Source organism: Paroedura picta, chromosome 14 (assembly GCF_049243985.1).
Source record: "Paroedura picta isolate Pp20150507F chromosome 14, Ppicta_v3.0, whole genome shotgun sequence".
Lineage (NCBI taxonomy): Eukaryota > Metazoa > Chordata > Lepidosauria > Squamata > Gekkonidae > Paroedura > Paroedura picta.
In genome coordinates this window covers 24,495,499-24,513,137 of record NC_135382.1, presented here as the reverse complement: position 1 = coordinate 24,513,137, position 17,639 = coordinate 24,495,499, and the positions used below count along the sequence as shown (strand labels likewise).

At 46.6% G+C, this 17,639-nt stretch overlaps 1 protein-coding gene across 2 annotated transcripts in view; it reads left to right on the top strand.

Moving 5' to 3' along the window:
* Positions 1 to 17,209, top strand: part of NECAB2 (N-terminal EF-hand calcium binding protein 2) — a 136,165-nt gene extending 118,956 nt beyond the window's left edge. For both annotated transcript variants that reach the window (XM_077309904.1, XM_077309905.1), the window contains exons 9-13: positions 2,293 to 2,349; positions 6,860 to 6,972; positions 9,474 to 9,551; positions 12,090 to 12,181; positions 12,710 to 17,209. In XM_077309904.1, coding sequence (XP_077166019.1) covers positions 2,293 to 2,349; positions 6,860 to 6,972; positions 9,474 to 9,551; positions 12,090 to 12,181; positions 12,710 to 12,738 — 369 coding nt within the window. In that variant the 3' untranslated portion in view covers positions 12,739 to 17,209. The remainder of the gene's footprint in view (positions 1 to 2,292; positions 2,350 to 6,859; positions 6,973 to 9,473; positions 9,552 to 12,089; positions 12,182 to 12,709) is intronic.
* Positions 17,210 to 17,639: the final 430 nt, after the last annotated feature.

Genomic DNA, 17,639 nt, shown 5'->3' with positions numbered 1-17,639 from the left:
TTTAATTGAGTTTCTTGTAGCATGGAGATTGAGATGTTGTGGTTTCTGCTAGATAATCACAGATCTCTGGTACCTTACTGTCTTAGGGTGAATGGTTGGCAATCCTCTGAAATCCACATCTCCATATTCATTGGCGCACATGTCTAGAAAGCAGCGCTGGATCAAGATCTCCACTGTTTGGTTGCTTCTAGTATTGCTTGTGATTTCAGACTGTTTTGGAGAAGAGTCAAGTAGTGCATTCTTACCAGTGTCCCTTCTGTGTTGTCATAACAACTAGGGGGGCTCTGCTATAAAACAACAATCATCCCAGCAATATTTTTAGGCAACAGTTGTCTAGGCAACTGCATATCCCCCCCCCATATCAGTCAATATGTGCCTGATTTGAAGCAGGTGTACATTTCCAGGAAGTATTTTTGACTGAAACCCATGTTTAGCTCACAGAGATCGCATGCCAGGGACCTTTGGGCAGAGTGCTGAGCACATACATTAGAATTCTTGAAGGAGTGCAATAAAGATTTAGGAACTTGATAACAAGGACCAGTCAGGCTGGAAAGTGTTGCACTATGCAGCATGTCAAATGTTCATGCTTTTAGCACATTGGCATGCCTTCAGATACTATGCCTGTGAAATGTAATGGGTGGGGTAGGGAGAGTAGTTTAAAACCATCTTAACCTAAGAAGCATCCTCCTTGTTCTCCATCTTTTCTGTTTCTGACTGGTGGCAGCTCTCCTGGACCAGAGAAAGGCTGGCCCCAATATCTGCAATCTAAGATCTTTTCATTCAAGATGGCAGGAACAGAACCCAGGACTTTGCACATGCAAATGACACATTCTAGGGTTGCCAACCTACAGGTGTTCCCTGGACACCTCCCTCTATTTGACCTCCAGACAACCAGGACCCTCTGGAGGAAGTGGCTGCTTTGGAGGGTAGACTCTATGGTGTTATATCCTGCTGAGGTCCCTCCCCTCCCTCAGGCTCCACCCCCTCCAAAGCTCCAGGTGTTTCCCAAGAAAGATCTGGCAGACTTAATCCCTGGGCCACATCTTGAGATTTGGACACTGTGTCACAGTATTCCCCCCCCCCCCCGGTTTCTTTCCATTTATTTCTTTACTAACTTCACTTACAGTCTGCCTTTCCTGCTGAGATTCAAGACCGATTGCATATTTATTTTTAAAAAGCCATAACAGCTGCATAATACATAAAATGGAAGCAGTGTATTTTGCTTATCGAAACATTTGTACTCTGCCTTTCCTCCTGGCTCAAGGCACTAAATACATACGAGAAATGATGCATTAAATCAGGATTACAAGACCAGAAAACAACAGAATGAAAACCTTGCAATATATACACAGAGAAATGCAATGAAAACGGCCTTAAACCGCCTACGGCCCTGTTTCTCTCTAACTTTGTTCTGGAATCAATTTGTCATCCAGTCTTCTAGTCTCCAAACCTCTGTTGATGTCAGCACCTGGAGGCTGGTTCCTTCATGTGTGTTTATCACTGTCTCATCAAGGGACAGATTTGCTTGTGTGAAGGCCCCATCACAGACAAAGTTCCAAAGACAGAACATTCCTGTCCCTCAGTGCCAGATGACAGCTGAACTAGATATGTGGCAGAATGAGGTGGAAGAAAGGTCTGTACCATTTCAGACTACACGGGGAATAGTTGAATTCTCTTGTACAGTCTATCAATCCAAGCAAGCAGAAAGCTAGCGTCCCAGGGAACAAACTGGCCCAAGACCACTGTTCCCAATATGCAAAGTTTTTTTTTTCTTTGTGAATATTAATTGTGCAAAATCTTCTTGTCCTATTAGGGCTGTAGCAGAGACAAACAGGGAGCGAGCCATGTGTCTACTTATGGGACCCAAAAAAGGATCGATTTTGTTTAACAGAAGACAGAGAATGTCAGTGAGGGAAGCTAAACCCTGCCTCCTCTCTTTTTCTCTCTGTATTCGGTTGGTTTCAGCATTTCTCTTCCAGCCCAGCTCACTTCTGGTTACCAGAGTCGGGCTGGGAGAAAAATACTTTGGACTGCAGATCACAGCAAGGTAAGGGGAGAGAAGTGACCGGGCTTAGGTGCCCTCAACCTGGGTGCTCCAGTTTTGCTGTAAACAGAAATGGACCCCTCTCAACTCACATAATACACCTGAGGAGGTGAAAACATAACGAAATGCACATGCACATCCCACCACATTTTGACTCTTTCACAGCTGCTTTTGTAAAGCTGCTTTTTTTTTCATTTTGTGTGCTGAAAGTTTCCCAATTTCTCCTCTCTTCATTTCCTCTGCAACAGACTCTCTGGTTTGACCTGCATCAACGACTGTCAGACAGTGAAAACACAGCCTGCGCGGTGAGTACTCTTGAAATGCCCCATCTGTCTCCACAGACAGAATATATTTGCATATGCAAATCAGAACCAGGAGGGGCAGGGCTGTGGGTTTCTCCCCCCCCCCCTTGTGCCTTCATTTCTGCCACCATCTGCTGGAAAAGCAGCTCGAAAGGTCATCTCTCCTTTGAGTAAAGCAGGCGGGAAGCTTAATCAGACTCCCCTTATAAGTGAATCCCTCTGGTTGTCCGTCCCATGCTGGCCCCTCTTCCCACCATGAAATGCTGCCTTGGCCATATGGACAAACTCAAGCCTGTGAGAAAGGAAGCTTCTCACAGCAGAGCGAGAGATTTTTTGTTCATCCTCATTTTCAGAGCTCCTTCCCACATCCCCAGGCACTCACTCACTCGCAGATCTATAGCACAGAAAACTGGAATTGCAATCCAGATATCTCTCCGTATTCTGGATTTGATCTATCTCACTATACGACCTTTCCGCTAAGGAGTTCACAGCAACATACATGTCTCTTTCTTCCTCTTTTTGACTTCACAATAACTCTGTCAGGTAGGCTGAAGGAGAGAGAGTAATCCATTCAAGGTCACCCAGGACGCTTCAGGATGGAGGTGGGATTTGAACCCGGGTCTCTCAGGTCCTAGCCCAGCACCTGACCCATTCCATCACTTCAGGAAAACTGTTTGCAAAATGCATCCCCTCCATCCCATTTCATGCAGACTTACTTAGGAGGGATAGTTGTAACGCAGAGTGCTTCAGCCACATTTAGATGGGTGTGGGAGTGGGGAGACCTGGGTGTAAATTGCACGGAGCTTTTATTCCAACCCCAGATCGATTCAGTCCCTGCCCTCTACACAGAATGCGATTTCCATTTGGATGTTGGGCAATTTAAATTTTCCTTCTGCAGCAAGAAGGATTGATCCGGAGTGACCCTACCTTTATTGTGCAATATCTCAGAGTAATGTTAACCCTCAATATCTAGATTGGGAAAGAAAGCTCTGTGGTAGAGAACCTCTGATAGGCTACACCTGGTCATGTGACATGCTTGCCTTAAAGGAGAAGCCCCTAATATCCTGCCAACCTTGCCCAGTGCTTTTCTGGATAGCCATCTGACAGAGAGGCTGATTCTGTGAAGGTTCAAGGGGTGGCAGATTACAGTGGATGAGCAGTAGGGTTGTGAGTGTCCTGCATAATGCAGGGGGTTGGACTCAGTGACCCAGGAGGTCCCTTCCAACTTTATGATTCTAAGAGAGGGAAGCCCTTCCCCACTTTCCTGATACTCACAGACAGGGGCCCAGAGGGGCTCACAGGATATATAATAGCTGCATATGTGCCTGGAACTGAATGGACCTGGGTAGCCCGATCTTCTCAGATCCTGGAAGCTAAGAAAGATTGGCTGCAGTTAGTACGTGGATGGGAGGCCACCAAGGAACACCAAGGCCGGGTCATAGAAGCAGGCAATGGCATTCCACCTCAGTTTGGTCTTGCCTTGAAGACCTATGAGATCACAGCTGTGACTTGATGGCACTTTCCACCACCACCAAATGCGAATGTGGCTTTTCATAAGTTGCCCAGTGTGTACAACTGAACCCTCACCAGGCTAGGGGTGCCAGCCTCCAGGTGGAACCTGAGGATCCCCAGAATTACATCTCAGCTCCAGGCAACAGAGATCAGTTCCCCTGGAGAAAGTGGCCTTATACCCCACTGAAGTCTCTTCCCCTCCCCAAACTCCATCCCCTGCAGGCGCCACTCCCAAACTTTCCAGGTGATCCCCAACCCAGAGCTGGCAACCCTGCACCAGTCTAACAAAATGATTATGCTTTCTGCATGAACATCTCCCAGCCACAGTACTCTTAAGGGGTCTAGTGATGGTTTGCACTACAGAACAGAGTGAACCTCCCAGAGGCACTTTCTGCTGTTGTCAACAAACTCATTTTTGTTGACAGAGTTCAGAGGCATTTGAAAAAATGTTGGCACTTGCGGTTGTGATTTTGCTGACATCTCTGCAAAGGTCATGGCAATAGAGTCAGACCAGGGCCTTGAGATTACAGTGTTGGGCTAGGATCTGGGAGAACCAGGTCCAGACCCCCCATTCTGCCTTAGAAGCTCACTGAGAGACCTTGGGCTTGGCTACACTTTCATCCTGGCCTACCTCATAGGGTTGTCATGAGCATAAAATGGTGATAGGGAAACGGATGTTGTAAGCCACTTGAAAAAAAAAGGGAGGGGTATAACTGAAGCAGAAAAATACAACAGTTCCTCAAATCCTGTCGGTCTGATCTGTAATAAAAGTAAAATCAAGAAAAGCCAGATCAGATATTTTAATATTTCACTTCAGTCTTGTTTGCTGGGGGGGGGAACTAAAAATGAAAAACCAAACTGTTGTCACAAAACAAGCTAATTTTGAAGAGGTTTGATTTGTGTTTCTGAATCACAGAAGCACACAATGGGGCTCTTAGGAATATCCGTAGCCCTTCCAGGCCAAACAGTCACCATCAATCGATTGTACTACGTTTTTCTGTTGTTTTTATCTTTTTTTATGTAAACCACCACGAGCCGGCTGTGTGGGAAGTGGCAGTCTATAAACATAAATTTAAAAAAAATAAATAAATAAATAAGAAATACCTTCAAAAGGAATTCTTTGCTGAAAAACTTCTTAAAAGCCTAAAAAAAGAACACGCACCAATGCTAATTTTGAAAGTATTGCTATTACGTTTTTTATAATGGTTTGTTTTTCTGCAACACATGGGTTCTCCTGCAGTCTGTGTATACTGAGGTCACAAGAGGGTGCAACTGTGAAATGATAAAAATAAAATTCCCCCAAATGTTCAGTCATTGCGAACACTGGTGAGAAATTTGGGGCTGGGAACTAAAAAGTGTAAGCCCCTTTCAGTCTGCTTATCACCTCTCCCCTAGATTAGGTTTTGGCCAGAGAAGCAGTAGTGGGGGGAGGGGAGAGACCAAAGTCCTGTTACTAAATCCACTCTGATAGAAGTTTTGCAACCACCCCAAACAAACAGAACCTTCTTTCCCCATGGCAACCGTGTTCCCAAAAAAGGTTCAGCTGAGGTTGTCTTTATTGGCCGTGCCGCTGTTTGCTTCCAGTCATGAGCAAGGTTAAGCGGAAAGATTGCTTTTCTAATCAAATCCTGGCATTCGTGATTAGAAAAGCAACTGGAGTATGAAACATGGGGCCTCAAAGTGACTTGCCATCTCTCTACAGAAAGGGCTCCTGTTCCTTTCTCTCGGAATCTCATCCTGAAATGGGAAAATGGGGACTTAAATTTCACTGGCCTGAAATGCATCTGTCTTGCTTTTGTAAAAGGGGGAAAGGAGCTTTCTAAACCCCAGATGTGAAGAATGATTTTTCATTTGTTCCACTTCATCGCTGCTTGGTATTAAAGGGTGGCCACTGTGATTCTTTTCATTTCGTGGCCCACAGGTGGCGGAAGGTGCCATCAAGTTGCAGCCAATTCATGGTGACCTCATAGGGCTTTCAAGGCAAGAGATGGTGTGTTGTTGCCTGCTGTCCTGTGTAGCTACCTTGGACTTCCTTGCTGGTCTCCATTCAAGTATTAATCAAGGACAACCCAGATCAACTTCTGACATTGGGAAGAATTGGGCTAGCCATGGCACATTCCCCATTTGATCCCAGGCCCCACTTAGGGTCATCCGGTGTCTCACTTTTGGTGTTCCTCTCTGTTCCTCTACAAACACATTTTTGGTGGCTGCACCCAGCCTTTGGAACAGCTGTCCAGATATGGCATGGAAAGGTTCCACTCTCTCACTTCTATGAAAGGTGCAAAGCAGAATTATTCCAATGTACCTTTTGGTAGAAGGAACTACTGAACATCTGTTGATGAGGGAATTGGTGAAGATATTTATGGAGGGAGAAGCAGTTTTCACGCGGTGCACCCCGGTGCAGTTTTAATTTGATTTATGCATTCCAGACATGTTTTTAACTGTACAGGTTTGCATTTTGTAAGCTGCCTTTGGCACCGTGGAAAGACAGGACAATAAATAAAAATCGCCATAATTCAGAAGTGATTTGACGACATTTCACACACCCACACAGCAATAGTGTTAAATAAGGGATTCTCACATACATTTAGTACAGTTTGAAGGAGAGGCAGTGAAGGCCAGCGGACTTCACAAAGACAGCAACTCAATAGATGAACATCAGCTTTGCCCGCAGAAGATGGCATCTCCCCCAAATAAAAGGATTGTGCATTTCAGTACCTTGGAAAGCTCCTAGGTGGAGCCTTCAGCAAGATACACCTACAGTTTCAATCACTGTAAGGAAGTTTGTGATGTGACACCTGTCCAGCCCCCAAAGAGTGAGACAGGGCAGTGGACGCCAGATAATGGACAGGGGTTGATTTGTAGGCAACAGACCCTACCCTCTAAACCATCCATGTTATGTCCTCCTACTGGTATGGAATCTGACTCTTCCAAAGTCCGACTACCTTAAGATTTCTCTTCTCTTTTGTTTCCTTGTCCTCTTTTTCAAATGCTACTTCAGTATCTTCTTCTGGTACGAAATGAGATGACCGTTTCCCAGAAGCACGTGGGAGAGTTCTGTGGCTCGCTTAAGCAGTACTTGAAAAATGTGGCAGGAGAACAGGACTGCTTCCAGTAAGTACAGATTCCACATTTCTGCAGAAGATGCATGTGAACATGCCAGCCAGAGGGCAATTTCTGCCAAGAAGTGTGGCTTTTGCAACAGTCATAGGCAAGACAATTGGTGCAATAATCAAAGGAAGGCCTCTATTTCCATAACTACTTCATAATTCCAGTCATGGAAGGCATTTTGTGATATATGGAACTGAACAATGAGCAGGCCAAAGCAGTTGGCGTTTCTGGCATGAATGTCTTCAGCAAGCCCCAAAATTCAGACTTGTACAAGTTGTTTTGGCCCACCAAGCCAGCGCAAAGCAGCCTCCCCAGTCTGTAGACCAGATGGCATATATATGTTTATCCCTGGGTAACTTAGAAGTGACTCCATCGACAAGCATTAAGTTGCAGCTATGATGTCGGGTCTATGAATAGCCCATTCACACATGCAAGTCTCTACCGGAGGGTGTTCTTTTGAGGTTATGAATATGAACATCAGCAGCATATTGAACGTTGTACAGAAATGTTAGCTGGAGGCAACGTCTGGGAAAATGAACCAACCTACTGGTGGCAGAGAATGAAAAATATGGGATAGTTAAAATTGCCATTTTTTCATACACACACACAGAGCCACAATTGGACCGGTCCTGGCCCCTTCTTTCTGGAGATGAGAAGTTCTGCAGTTTGTTTCTCAGTGAGCTTGTATGGGTTGATATGCCTTAAGTAGATTGGGTTGGGTTTAACTTGCCCCTTTGGGACTCTTCTGATTGCACAAGAGGGGGGTATACTATTCCCTCCAAGTCTCCCTCCCTGACCTATTTTGCACACAATTGATAATGCACTTTCCATGTACTTTAGAAGATTTTCCTGTTCTGCACAGGAAAATCCAGCTGCCAAAGCACACTGAAAGTGCATTATCCTATGTGTGCAGAAAGGACCCCTGCTGCAGTTTCCACATCCTTTCCAAGGGTCCCAACCTTTCAGAAGCAGCTGATGGCAGTGAGAGAGGAGAAATGGGAACTCTCCATGGCACAAAAGGGGCTCTGCTTGCTGTTCTTTTGAACAATCCCACTTGGCTCTCTCCTTCTCAGCTCCAAGATCCATTATAAGGCCAATCTTCTTTGGAGGCCAGAGCGCTATAGAGTTGTGGTAACCTTTGCTATGATCTCTTGTTCCACATGAATACAAATGATCCAGAATTAGGTCTGCTGTTACCCCAGTACCTTGGGAGATGGCAAAAAGTGGCACCACCCCCAAGGCCACATGATCCAGCAGACTTTCCTAAGACAGAAATCAAAGCCTTCAGCTTCAACAAGCCTATAAAAAGTGGTAAGATAAGATGACTCACTAAACCAACGAAATATAAGCATCCAGCAGTGCACTCCTACATCAAGTTGCATCTTCCTATGCTTCAATGGACTTAGAGAAGTATAGCTCTGTTTAAGATTGCATATACTTTGCACATGCAAAAAAGAAATGTTTTGATGACAAAAAAAGTGTTGCTTTTAATGTCTCCTTGATAAGTATTCATTTAATCGGTTTCTAAACTGCTTCCACCCATCTTGAAACTCATTTTTTTCTTGACAATGTTTTATCAGTTCATAGTAACAGAGGGCAAGGAGTAATTTCTGCCCCTTTCCCTTGCCTTCTGGACATCCCCAACTCGCCCTTGCTGCCATCCATAGGGAGTCCCTTGGCCCCCATGAGCAGCCTTTGGGGGGAGATCAGCAAGCTCTAGTGGGAGGGGGTAGGCATGAGTATTCTACTCCCTTGACAGAAGGGATCCAATCCATTGGTTCCTTGAACTGGCAAGTCCGTTAAGGCTGTGCACTTGGGTCCCAGTGATCTTATGAGCAAACATAAACGGGATCAATGCACATGTCAGCAACAGTAACAGATATTTAATATAAACTCAACCAAGTTTAGCTTGTAGAAATGACCTACATATATTATGAAACAATTCTGACTTTTTTTTTGGTGACTTACAGCAACTACAAGTAGAATGGGTACTCTCAATCTAGATGCACACTAGGGAATAACTGATTTGTGCTCTTCTAGAAAAGTACTAGAGCAGTAGTCCTTTAAATAATAATCAACTCTTTTTCATAAAGTATGCTGCTTATACTGTGCAGGCCACCCCTTGTTCTCTCTTGGGCAGGGCGTGGGGGTTTGCTTTCCAGAATGGGTGGAAATCAGCCAGTGGCCATAACACTAGGTGTGCACAGATTCAAGATGCAAGGAGCATTTCCTTGTGCTGCAAAGTATAAATGCAACACAAAGATCCTGTTAAGATTCTCGATCCCTTTGTGGAGGCTGGCAATCAGAGCCAGTTAGCAAAAGGCTCCTCACGGCAGTCTGGGTCCACTTAGTACTGATTGGGTCCATCAAGCAACAGGCCCCTTCTCATCAGCCCAGGAAGCGCCTCCTTCAGCTACGGTGCGGCAGACGGCGGTGCTCAGCCCTCCTCCTGCGGCAGCCACAACTATTCTCACTGGTGATTGCTGTCTGTTCTTCTCTTGTAGCGTCACCGCCGTGAGGCTGCCCGACGGAGTCACTTTCATTGTCTACGAATTCTGGGAGAGCGAGGATGACTGGAAGCGGTAAGGCAGCAGAGTCAGGCAGTCCAGAAGCGGCTGCAGCAGCCGCTACATAGACAGAGTGTGTATAATTACTTCCCGTTTGCTCCCCAGGCGGAAATGGCAGGGGTGCCCTGGGTTGTCCTGTGGCTCTGGCAGATTTCACGATGGCCTCTTTGCTTGGGTGGTGGGGGAAGAGACCAGAGGCAGCTTAAGGCCTTCTTGTCCTCCCAAGGCCCGCCTCCAGCACTATGGGAGGGGAGCATCCACGGCTCAATGGCAGCAGCATCTCTGTTTTGCATGTAGAAGGTTCCAGGTTCAGTCTCGGCCATCTCCAGTTAAAGGACCAGGCCATAGGTGATATGAAAGACCTCCTGCCTGAGACCCTGGAGAGCCACTCCCAGTAAGGGTAGACAGTGCAGGTGTTGATGGATGAAGGGGTCTGATTCAACTTCATGTGTGTTTTCATGAGTCCAGGGCAAGCTCCCAGGACACGGTTTCTGCAGCCCGTCTTGGACCCCTGACTGCAGCCAAGCAGGTGGGGTGGGAGGTTAGAGAAAGGCACCAACCGCAGCTTGTTTTCCTTCCTCTTTGGGCAATTAGCTTGCTATTGTTTGCTATTTTATTAATACACCTTCCTCCTTCCACGTTCACTCGCATGCCCGCAGAGATCATTCCAGCAGGTTCATTCAGTGGAGCCTTCTGTCGGTCAAGTTCATGCCTCTTTGGCCTTGATGATTGTGGCTCCAGCTTTATGGACCCGAGTGCCTGACTAGGGACAGGGCTGTCACCTTGCTGTGGTTGCCAGCCTCCAGGTGGGACCAGGAGTTCTTCCATATTTACAACTGATCTCCAGATTACAGAAATCAGACACATAAATGTGCATACGCACATGTGGCAGATTAAGAAACATAAAAAGCATGATGACAGAATTAAACATTCCATCAGGGCAGGACTGGCAACTCCAGTTACTGGGCAGCATATTTGTCATTCAACTTGCCAAACCAGGAAGAAGCTGGACACAATCCACAGTGGTTAAATCGGCTGTGAATTCTGCTTTCCTTGTAAAAAAAATATTTATGATCTCTCTTCCAACATTGTGCCAAAACTCTCACCCAGCAAGATACCTGAATGTCTTCAATTCCCTACAGAGGATTCCTGCCATCTGCATACATAGAAGAAGAGTTGGTTCTTATATGCCGCTTTTCCCTTCCCAAAGGAGGCTCAAAGCAGCTTACAGTCACCTTCCCATTCCTCTCCCCATATCACACACTCTGCTGGACAGCACCACTCCTCCTTCCCCCTAAAATTTCTGCTCTCCTTGTTGCATTGTTTTATGGGCTCCAAAGGGGGAAAAATAATATTGACTCCAACCAGAATCAGGGGACCAACTGCCAGCAAACCCAAAAGAGGACTGTTCAAGAAGAGGAGGGGCTGGTTCCAGGCAGGGCCCATGGCTCAGTGGTGAAGTATCTGCTTGCCATTTGGCATACCGAAGGTCCCAGGTTCAATCCCCAGCATCTCTACCTCCACAGATCAGGCAGTAGGCAATCTGAAGGACCTCTGGCTGAGAGTCTGCAGAGTCACTGCCTGACTGCATAGACAGCACTGACCTTGATATTCCAATTGCCTGAAAGGAAGCATTGTCTGTTCATTGTCATATTTGTGAAAGAGGCGAGAAAAGAATTTAAGTCAGTTTCAAAATCCCTGTAGACAATGCAAGGGATTTTTTAAAAATCCAGCTGTGGAGAGACCCTGTTCTCAGCCACCACTGTTGTAAGTGTATTTTTATCCTAGACAAAGAAATGATAAGGAGGGGGTCAGTTAATTTGCATAAATTATTCATCAGATTTGCATGATTTATTCTGCCTTTCTAGACCTTAGCATAATTTGTTCTAGGATTGGGAAGACAAAGCCATTGAAACCAAAATCGTTGGACATCTTTTTGACTAGGGAGGTTTCCCCTTGTCACATCCCCACCAACAGTGAACCACAAGGCTTCTTCAGCAGGAGACCAAAGATGACCCTGGTCTCAGTCCAGAGAAAAGTCCTAATAGCTCAGACCAGTGGTGCATCTAGTCCAGCATCCCCTAGTGTCACCTAGAGGCCAACAACAAAGCATAGAGGCCGAGCCCTTCCCTGGAGGTTGCCATGGCGATTCAGTCCCCCTCTGAATACCCCCCCCCCGTGGCCAAGACGAACAGATTCCTTATTTAATTCATATTCATCAGTCAAAGTTACTCAGAACCTATAGCACGGAGCAGGACAGACATTTTTTAAAATCCTAATCCTGAATGGAATGCATCTGTTACCTAAATCCATTTATTTTACAGGAAAGTGTAGACTGCCCTGAAAGGGTTGATTCTGCCACATAAGAAGGGTGCTTACCTTAAGACAAGTTGTGAAATTTGGATAAAAGTTAGTCCGTGGGGGCCCTCTTCTCATTGGTCCACTTGGACACTTAACCCTGATGGCTGCCCCCCTCCCCCCCCCCCGACCACATGAAGAGCCCCTTGAAGCTGCCGTCCAGTCAACGGGCTGCTTTTCTTCTCTCACCTCCAGGCACCTGCAGACTTCTGCCTGCAAAAACTTCCAGCACGTGAAGGTGGACACCCTGACTCAGCCGGAAGCCGTCTCCCGCGTCTCCGTGCCAGGTACAAATCTGGGACCTTTAGCAAGTCCACTGAGTGGATGATCAGCATGGTCCTTGATGGCTCATTTGAGAATGCGAGTCATAGGTGGTGGGATTTTCACAAGAGTCTCTAACCCTCAAGCACCCCCAGTGCTTCACAGCCTGGTAACAACGTTAGGTTCTGCCATTCCTATTCATCTAGCCCATTGGAGAACCATGGTCTTAAATGCATCCCAAACCAAGCTGCCTCCTTAAAAGACACTGTGGGGTAATTTGTCATTGGAACAATAGCAGGCAGACGGCCCAGATGCTCCTCTCTTGTCCCCCCCCCACTGTGGTCCAGATCCAGTTGGGGATAACCCATAACCACTGACAACAGCAGATTATTCTGCTTCAGCCCACAAAGTGACATGTATCTCCTCTCCACTGCCCAAAATGTTTCCTTGCTAGATGTAGACACGGATGAAAAACGTCCCTTTGGTAGTTTGCAACTGGGTAGAAGTGTGTTCTTCTAATGCCTGTGGCCTCTCTCCCTCCTTTCTTCTGGCAGCTGCTTGGTGCACTCTCAACCGGGACTGACGCTGAGGAGGTGGAAGACCAAAGGGGAGACTGCAGTTTCGTCTCCTCCCCCTCCCCCCAGCGTGCTCGGCGCTTACCCCTCTTTTGTGGAGAACAAAGAAAAATCCTGTCTTTTCTAATGACTTTGTTACAGGTGTCGTCTTTTTCAATACATTTCTACCTGGAAATGTTATTTGCTTGCTGTTTGAAGTGAAGGAAAAACAGATTTCTCAAGGCCAAGCCCTCTGGCCCACTAAGCATACAGTTCATCAGCCCAGATTAACAAGAACAGCCAGTTCCTGATCACGAGTTTGCAGGGTGACACCCAGTCGCCCTTTGCAATGGGCAGTTAAGTTGCTGCATATGAATAGATGCCCCTGGATGGGCCTCTGTTTCCTTCAGGAAAGAAAAACCTTATCCAAGTATCCCAAACCCACTTCCCTTCATAAGAATCTCAGGTTGGATTGCAAATTCTCCAGGGCAGGGCATTTCAGGGCTAGTGGTGTTAGCCCAGCACTTGGCAAATGACCCAAGCAGAGCTGTAATTTTTGCAGGCTCACTGCTTTCTAAATAAAGGAGAAGTTCACACACAAGCCTAGGCCATGGTTGCCAACTTCCAGGGGGTGGCTGGAGCTCTCCCAGGATGATTGCTGATCTCCAAGGGACAAAAATCAGGTCACCTGGAGAAAAAGGCCACTTTGGAAGGTGGACTTTACGGCATTATGTCCCACTGAAGTCCCTCCCCCTCCCTCCTCAGGCGCCATCTCCAGAAATTCCCCAACCCACAGCTGGTAACCCTCACCTGGGCAAAGAAGAGGGCCTGCAGCTACTCAGCCAGAACACTCTGCTGATAACTTTCCAGCAAACCTGCTTGCCCAATGCACACTGGCCACATGCAAGGCCAGCCAGACCTCCCAAATGCATATATCTTCTTTTCACCAGTTCCTCTTCTCAGAGACACAAACCTGGTTTCTCAAAGAAAGGCCAACTGCTTAACCCAGTCCCAGCCATTCTTCCTGCTCTAAATCATGCCGTTTCAAAGCAGCTTTGAATTTTTTAAAAGAATCTGCGCAAGGGCAACACAACAGACAACTAGCATCCTTAAGGATCTCAGTCGGCGATTCCCCAGCATGGCACCCAGGCGGTTCTTGGACAAGACATATTTTTCACAAAGCAAAGAGCTGCTCCCAACTTTCCCTCACCACTGGAGCAGGAGATGCTTCCGAAGAGCAGAAGAGGCAATAACTTTGCCATCTGCAAGGAGCTGCCTCCATCACAGGAGGACCCTTGTTTTGGGACATCCCAACGCTGCAGGAGAGCTCCCAGCATCCCACGGCAGCCATTTTGTGGTGCCAATGACTCACTTTCTGAATTCTAAAAGTGCTCACAGGCTTAACAAGATGGGAGGGGGCCTCCTATTGCCCCCCAACCCCAATGTTTAAAGTAGACATTTAAACATAATTCATGAGAAAATGCTGCTTTAGTGAGGAACTTGCTCTCCTAGAGCTGCTGCATCAACTGTTTCTAAATAGGGTTGCCAACCTCCAGGCGACATCTGGAGATCTCTCGTATTACAATTAATTTCCAGATAACCACAATCAGTCCCCACGGAGCAAACGACTGCTTTGGAGAGTGGACTCTAGGATCTAATATCTTACTGAGGTCCCTCCCCAAACCCTTCCCCAGATCTCATCCCCCAAATCTCTAGGTGTTTTCCACCCCTGAGCTGGCAACTCCAGAAGTTCTATCGCTGTTTTCTTGTCCTTTGGGAAATGGGCCCCTCCTTCAGACTTCCTAAGACATACCCAGTAAACCACAGTTAGGGTCCCCTTTTCACACTAGCTGGCACCTGAGAGCAGCAAGCGGGCATCTCCAGACCAGGGCAGAGGGAGCTGAAGCCAGCCTCCTTTGCCCATTTCACCCAGCGACTTGTCCTTCTCTCCCAGGCTGAGAACCAACCTGCAAGAAGTAACAGGTGTGCATATGGGGGGTGGGGAGGAGTTTGACAACACACACACACTTTTGCTTACTGCTTCTCTGTTGCTATTTCAGCATGGCTACTGTTAAATGAGGCACGTGGGCCAGGAACTAATCTCTGTGGTTCTGTTCTTTGACCGGGGGCAGGGAGTCACCTAGGAGAGGCAGAAATGGGCATGTGAGCTTACAGCAGAAGACCAGCACAGCACATGAGCACACCAAGAGAAGAGGGCAGGCACTTGGCTTGAGCACTGAGTCAGCTTCAGGGTTCCATAACTGGAAGCCTCAATGGTGTTTCCTATAATGGTGAGAGAAAGAGGAAAGAGGTGCATTATGGGACTTGGCCTTTTTCTTGTAACAAGGCTTAAAGCAGCTGAGAAGGCATTATGGACCAAATTATGTTGAAAGTCCAGGCACATGTAGACTGGCCTCAAGAAGGGCAAGCCTAGATATCCTAAATACAGCCACAGTCTCTCTCTTTGGAATATACAGTTAACATTCCGCATAACGTCCCCGAGGCCTAAGAGCACTCTGTCAGTGATGTGTTTGTTCCTTTCTTTTCTGCAATGAAAACTCTGAAACACGGGCTGGCGGTGTTGTTTGCATTTCAAAATTCATTGTTGGAAACTCATCCTTTGCTCTGCATCACTGGAAGAGGAAGAGAAGCAGGCAAATTGGCATAACAGTTAGGTTTGCCAACCTCCAGTAGGGCTTGGAGGTCTTCTCGATTATCTCCAGACTACCGTTCCCTTGGAGAAAATAGCTGCTTTGGAGGGTAGACAATGACATTACACCCAGCTGAGTCCCTGTCCTTCCCCCAGCTCTACCCCGAAATCTCCAGGATTTCTCCAACCTGGAGCTGGTAACTCTTGTAATGGTCCTTCCATCTCTTCAGGCAACCTGAGAATCTGTACTTCTGCAAAGGGGATCTAATTTTTCAGCATTTTTGAGAAATAAAAAGGAGCACAAAATTTACATGGGTACCAAACTGTCAGCCTGGAGTTGCAGATATTCCCTTTGAGTGCCTTCGCATCATGCGCCAGCACATGTTACTTGTTCATGGCTCAAGTGAGCTTCCTCTTTAAAGAGGAACATCTGGGTAAATATCACAAAGAATTGTGTCCAGGCTAAAGGGAAGCATGATGATTGGAAGTCTGCAGTCTGCCCAGGTCATCCCAGGGCACTACTCTCAAGTAATAGTTCACTTGCCTCCTGGAATAGGGTTGCTTCCATACATAGAAGGCTCTCTGAGTAGCTCTCATTGCTACTATGAATGACAGAGCATCGGCATGGGAGTCAAGTTCTCTGTGGCAACCATTTCTCCCCTGCCACTAGTGAGCTTTTAAAAAAAATGTGTAATAGCTAAGGTCACTGCAGTATTATAATGCTGTCCTGCAACCATGAACTCGTTCCCAAGTTTGATTTGCTTAAAAAGAAACTTGCTAGCTCTTTTTATTGTGGAGTTATAGGGAGAAATGTGCAGCCAACCCCTTAACTCTTAAGGGGGGAGGGGGGAATAGAGATTTTTGGTTTAAAAAATCAAAGGTAGGAACTAGTTCATTGTTAAAACATTCTAACACTGTACTGATCTAGCCATTATGAGATGTTTTTGAAAGCCTGGGGGAAAGAACCCTCTGGTGGATAGGAATGGGTGAGCATGGAGTCTACAGGCAAGAAAACTGCACAAATGTGTGCAGGACTTGTCAAAATGTGCACCTCCCTATCCACATGGTGGCTATCCAAAGGTGCTTTGACGGCCATCTTTCCAAAAAGACTGTACCGAACCAGATTTGGGAAAGATTCCAGCTAAGGATGGAAGATGCTTCTGAAAGCAACGCTGTAAGGAATCCAAAGCAGAGGAAAGCCTCCATGTGCAAACAGGACCGTTGTTAATGCCTTGTTGACTGTCATGGTTCCCTCCCACCTGGCAAAAGACTCTCGGAAATGGTAGCCCAGTGGTGGTCTTCACAGTACCACTCCCCTGTACAGAGAACTAATAGTCCAAGCTACACAGGGGGAACGAACACAATCTTTGTCTATAGCACAGTGACATCCATAGAATCCCTCCTCTTCTTTTCAGATGACTTTCCTTTCTATCCCCAGCTTACCTACGCCTTTTGGTTCCTCCGTTTCCTTCACTTTAGTGCCAGTGCATGCATAATAAGGGGGGGGGAATTAAGCCTCGATGTAACTTAGAGATGCCTTTTTGCTGTAGAGAGTAGCACTGTTACTTTACCAAGTTCCGTGCGTTTTAAACGGGTTTCGCAGATGAGGACTGAAGCAGGCAGCATACTCTCCGGACAGGAGCGCTTGCGGATCAGCTTCGGTTTCGACTGTAACCTTTATAGTTTACCTGTACTGTTTTAGAAACAAGGTGGCATCGTTCTTCAGTAGCACACGGCAGGATGTCAATATTATAGCCAATATGTAAGCAATTTTGAATAAAAACCAATATGCTATTGTACAATTATGACTTCGGTTCAGATAACCAAATAAAGTTTAACATGGGACCTGACCGGGCTTCTTGAATTTCCTTATCTGCATTCACTGTGCAAATGAGAAGGTCCCTTATAGCAGGGGTAGTCACAACCTGTGGTCCTCCAGATGTTTGGGTAAACGGTAATGACTGGGGAAGGCACTGGCAAACCACCCTGTATTGAGTCTGCCATGAAAACGCTAGAGGGCGTCACCCCAAGGGTCAGACATGACCCAGTGCTTGCACAGGGGATACCTTTACCTTTTAAGGAGCTACTTGACCCAAATCTAGCTCTTCATAGATCATAGATCAAAATGGCTGCCAACAGAAACTGATATCACTTAAACCAGCACTCCAGGCCATGGTAGCCTCCGGTCATTCGATGCTCTACACTGGCATAATGACATCCTAGATCAATTTTGATTTTTTAGGGCAGGGGTCAGCAAACTGTGGCCCTCCAAATGTCCCT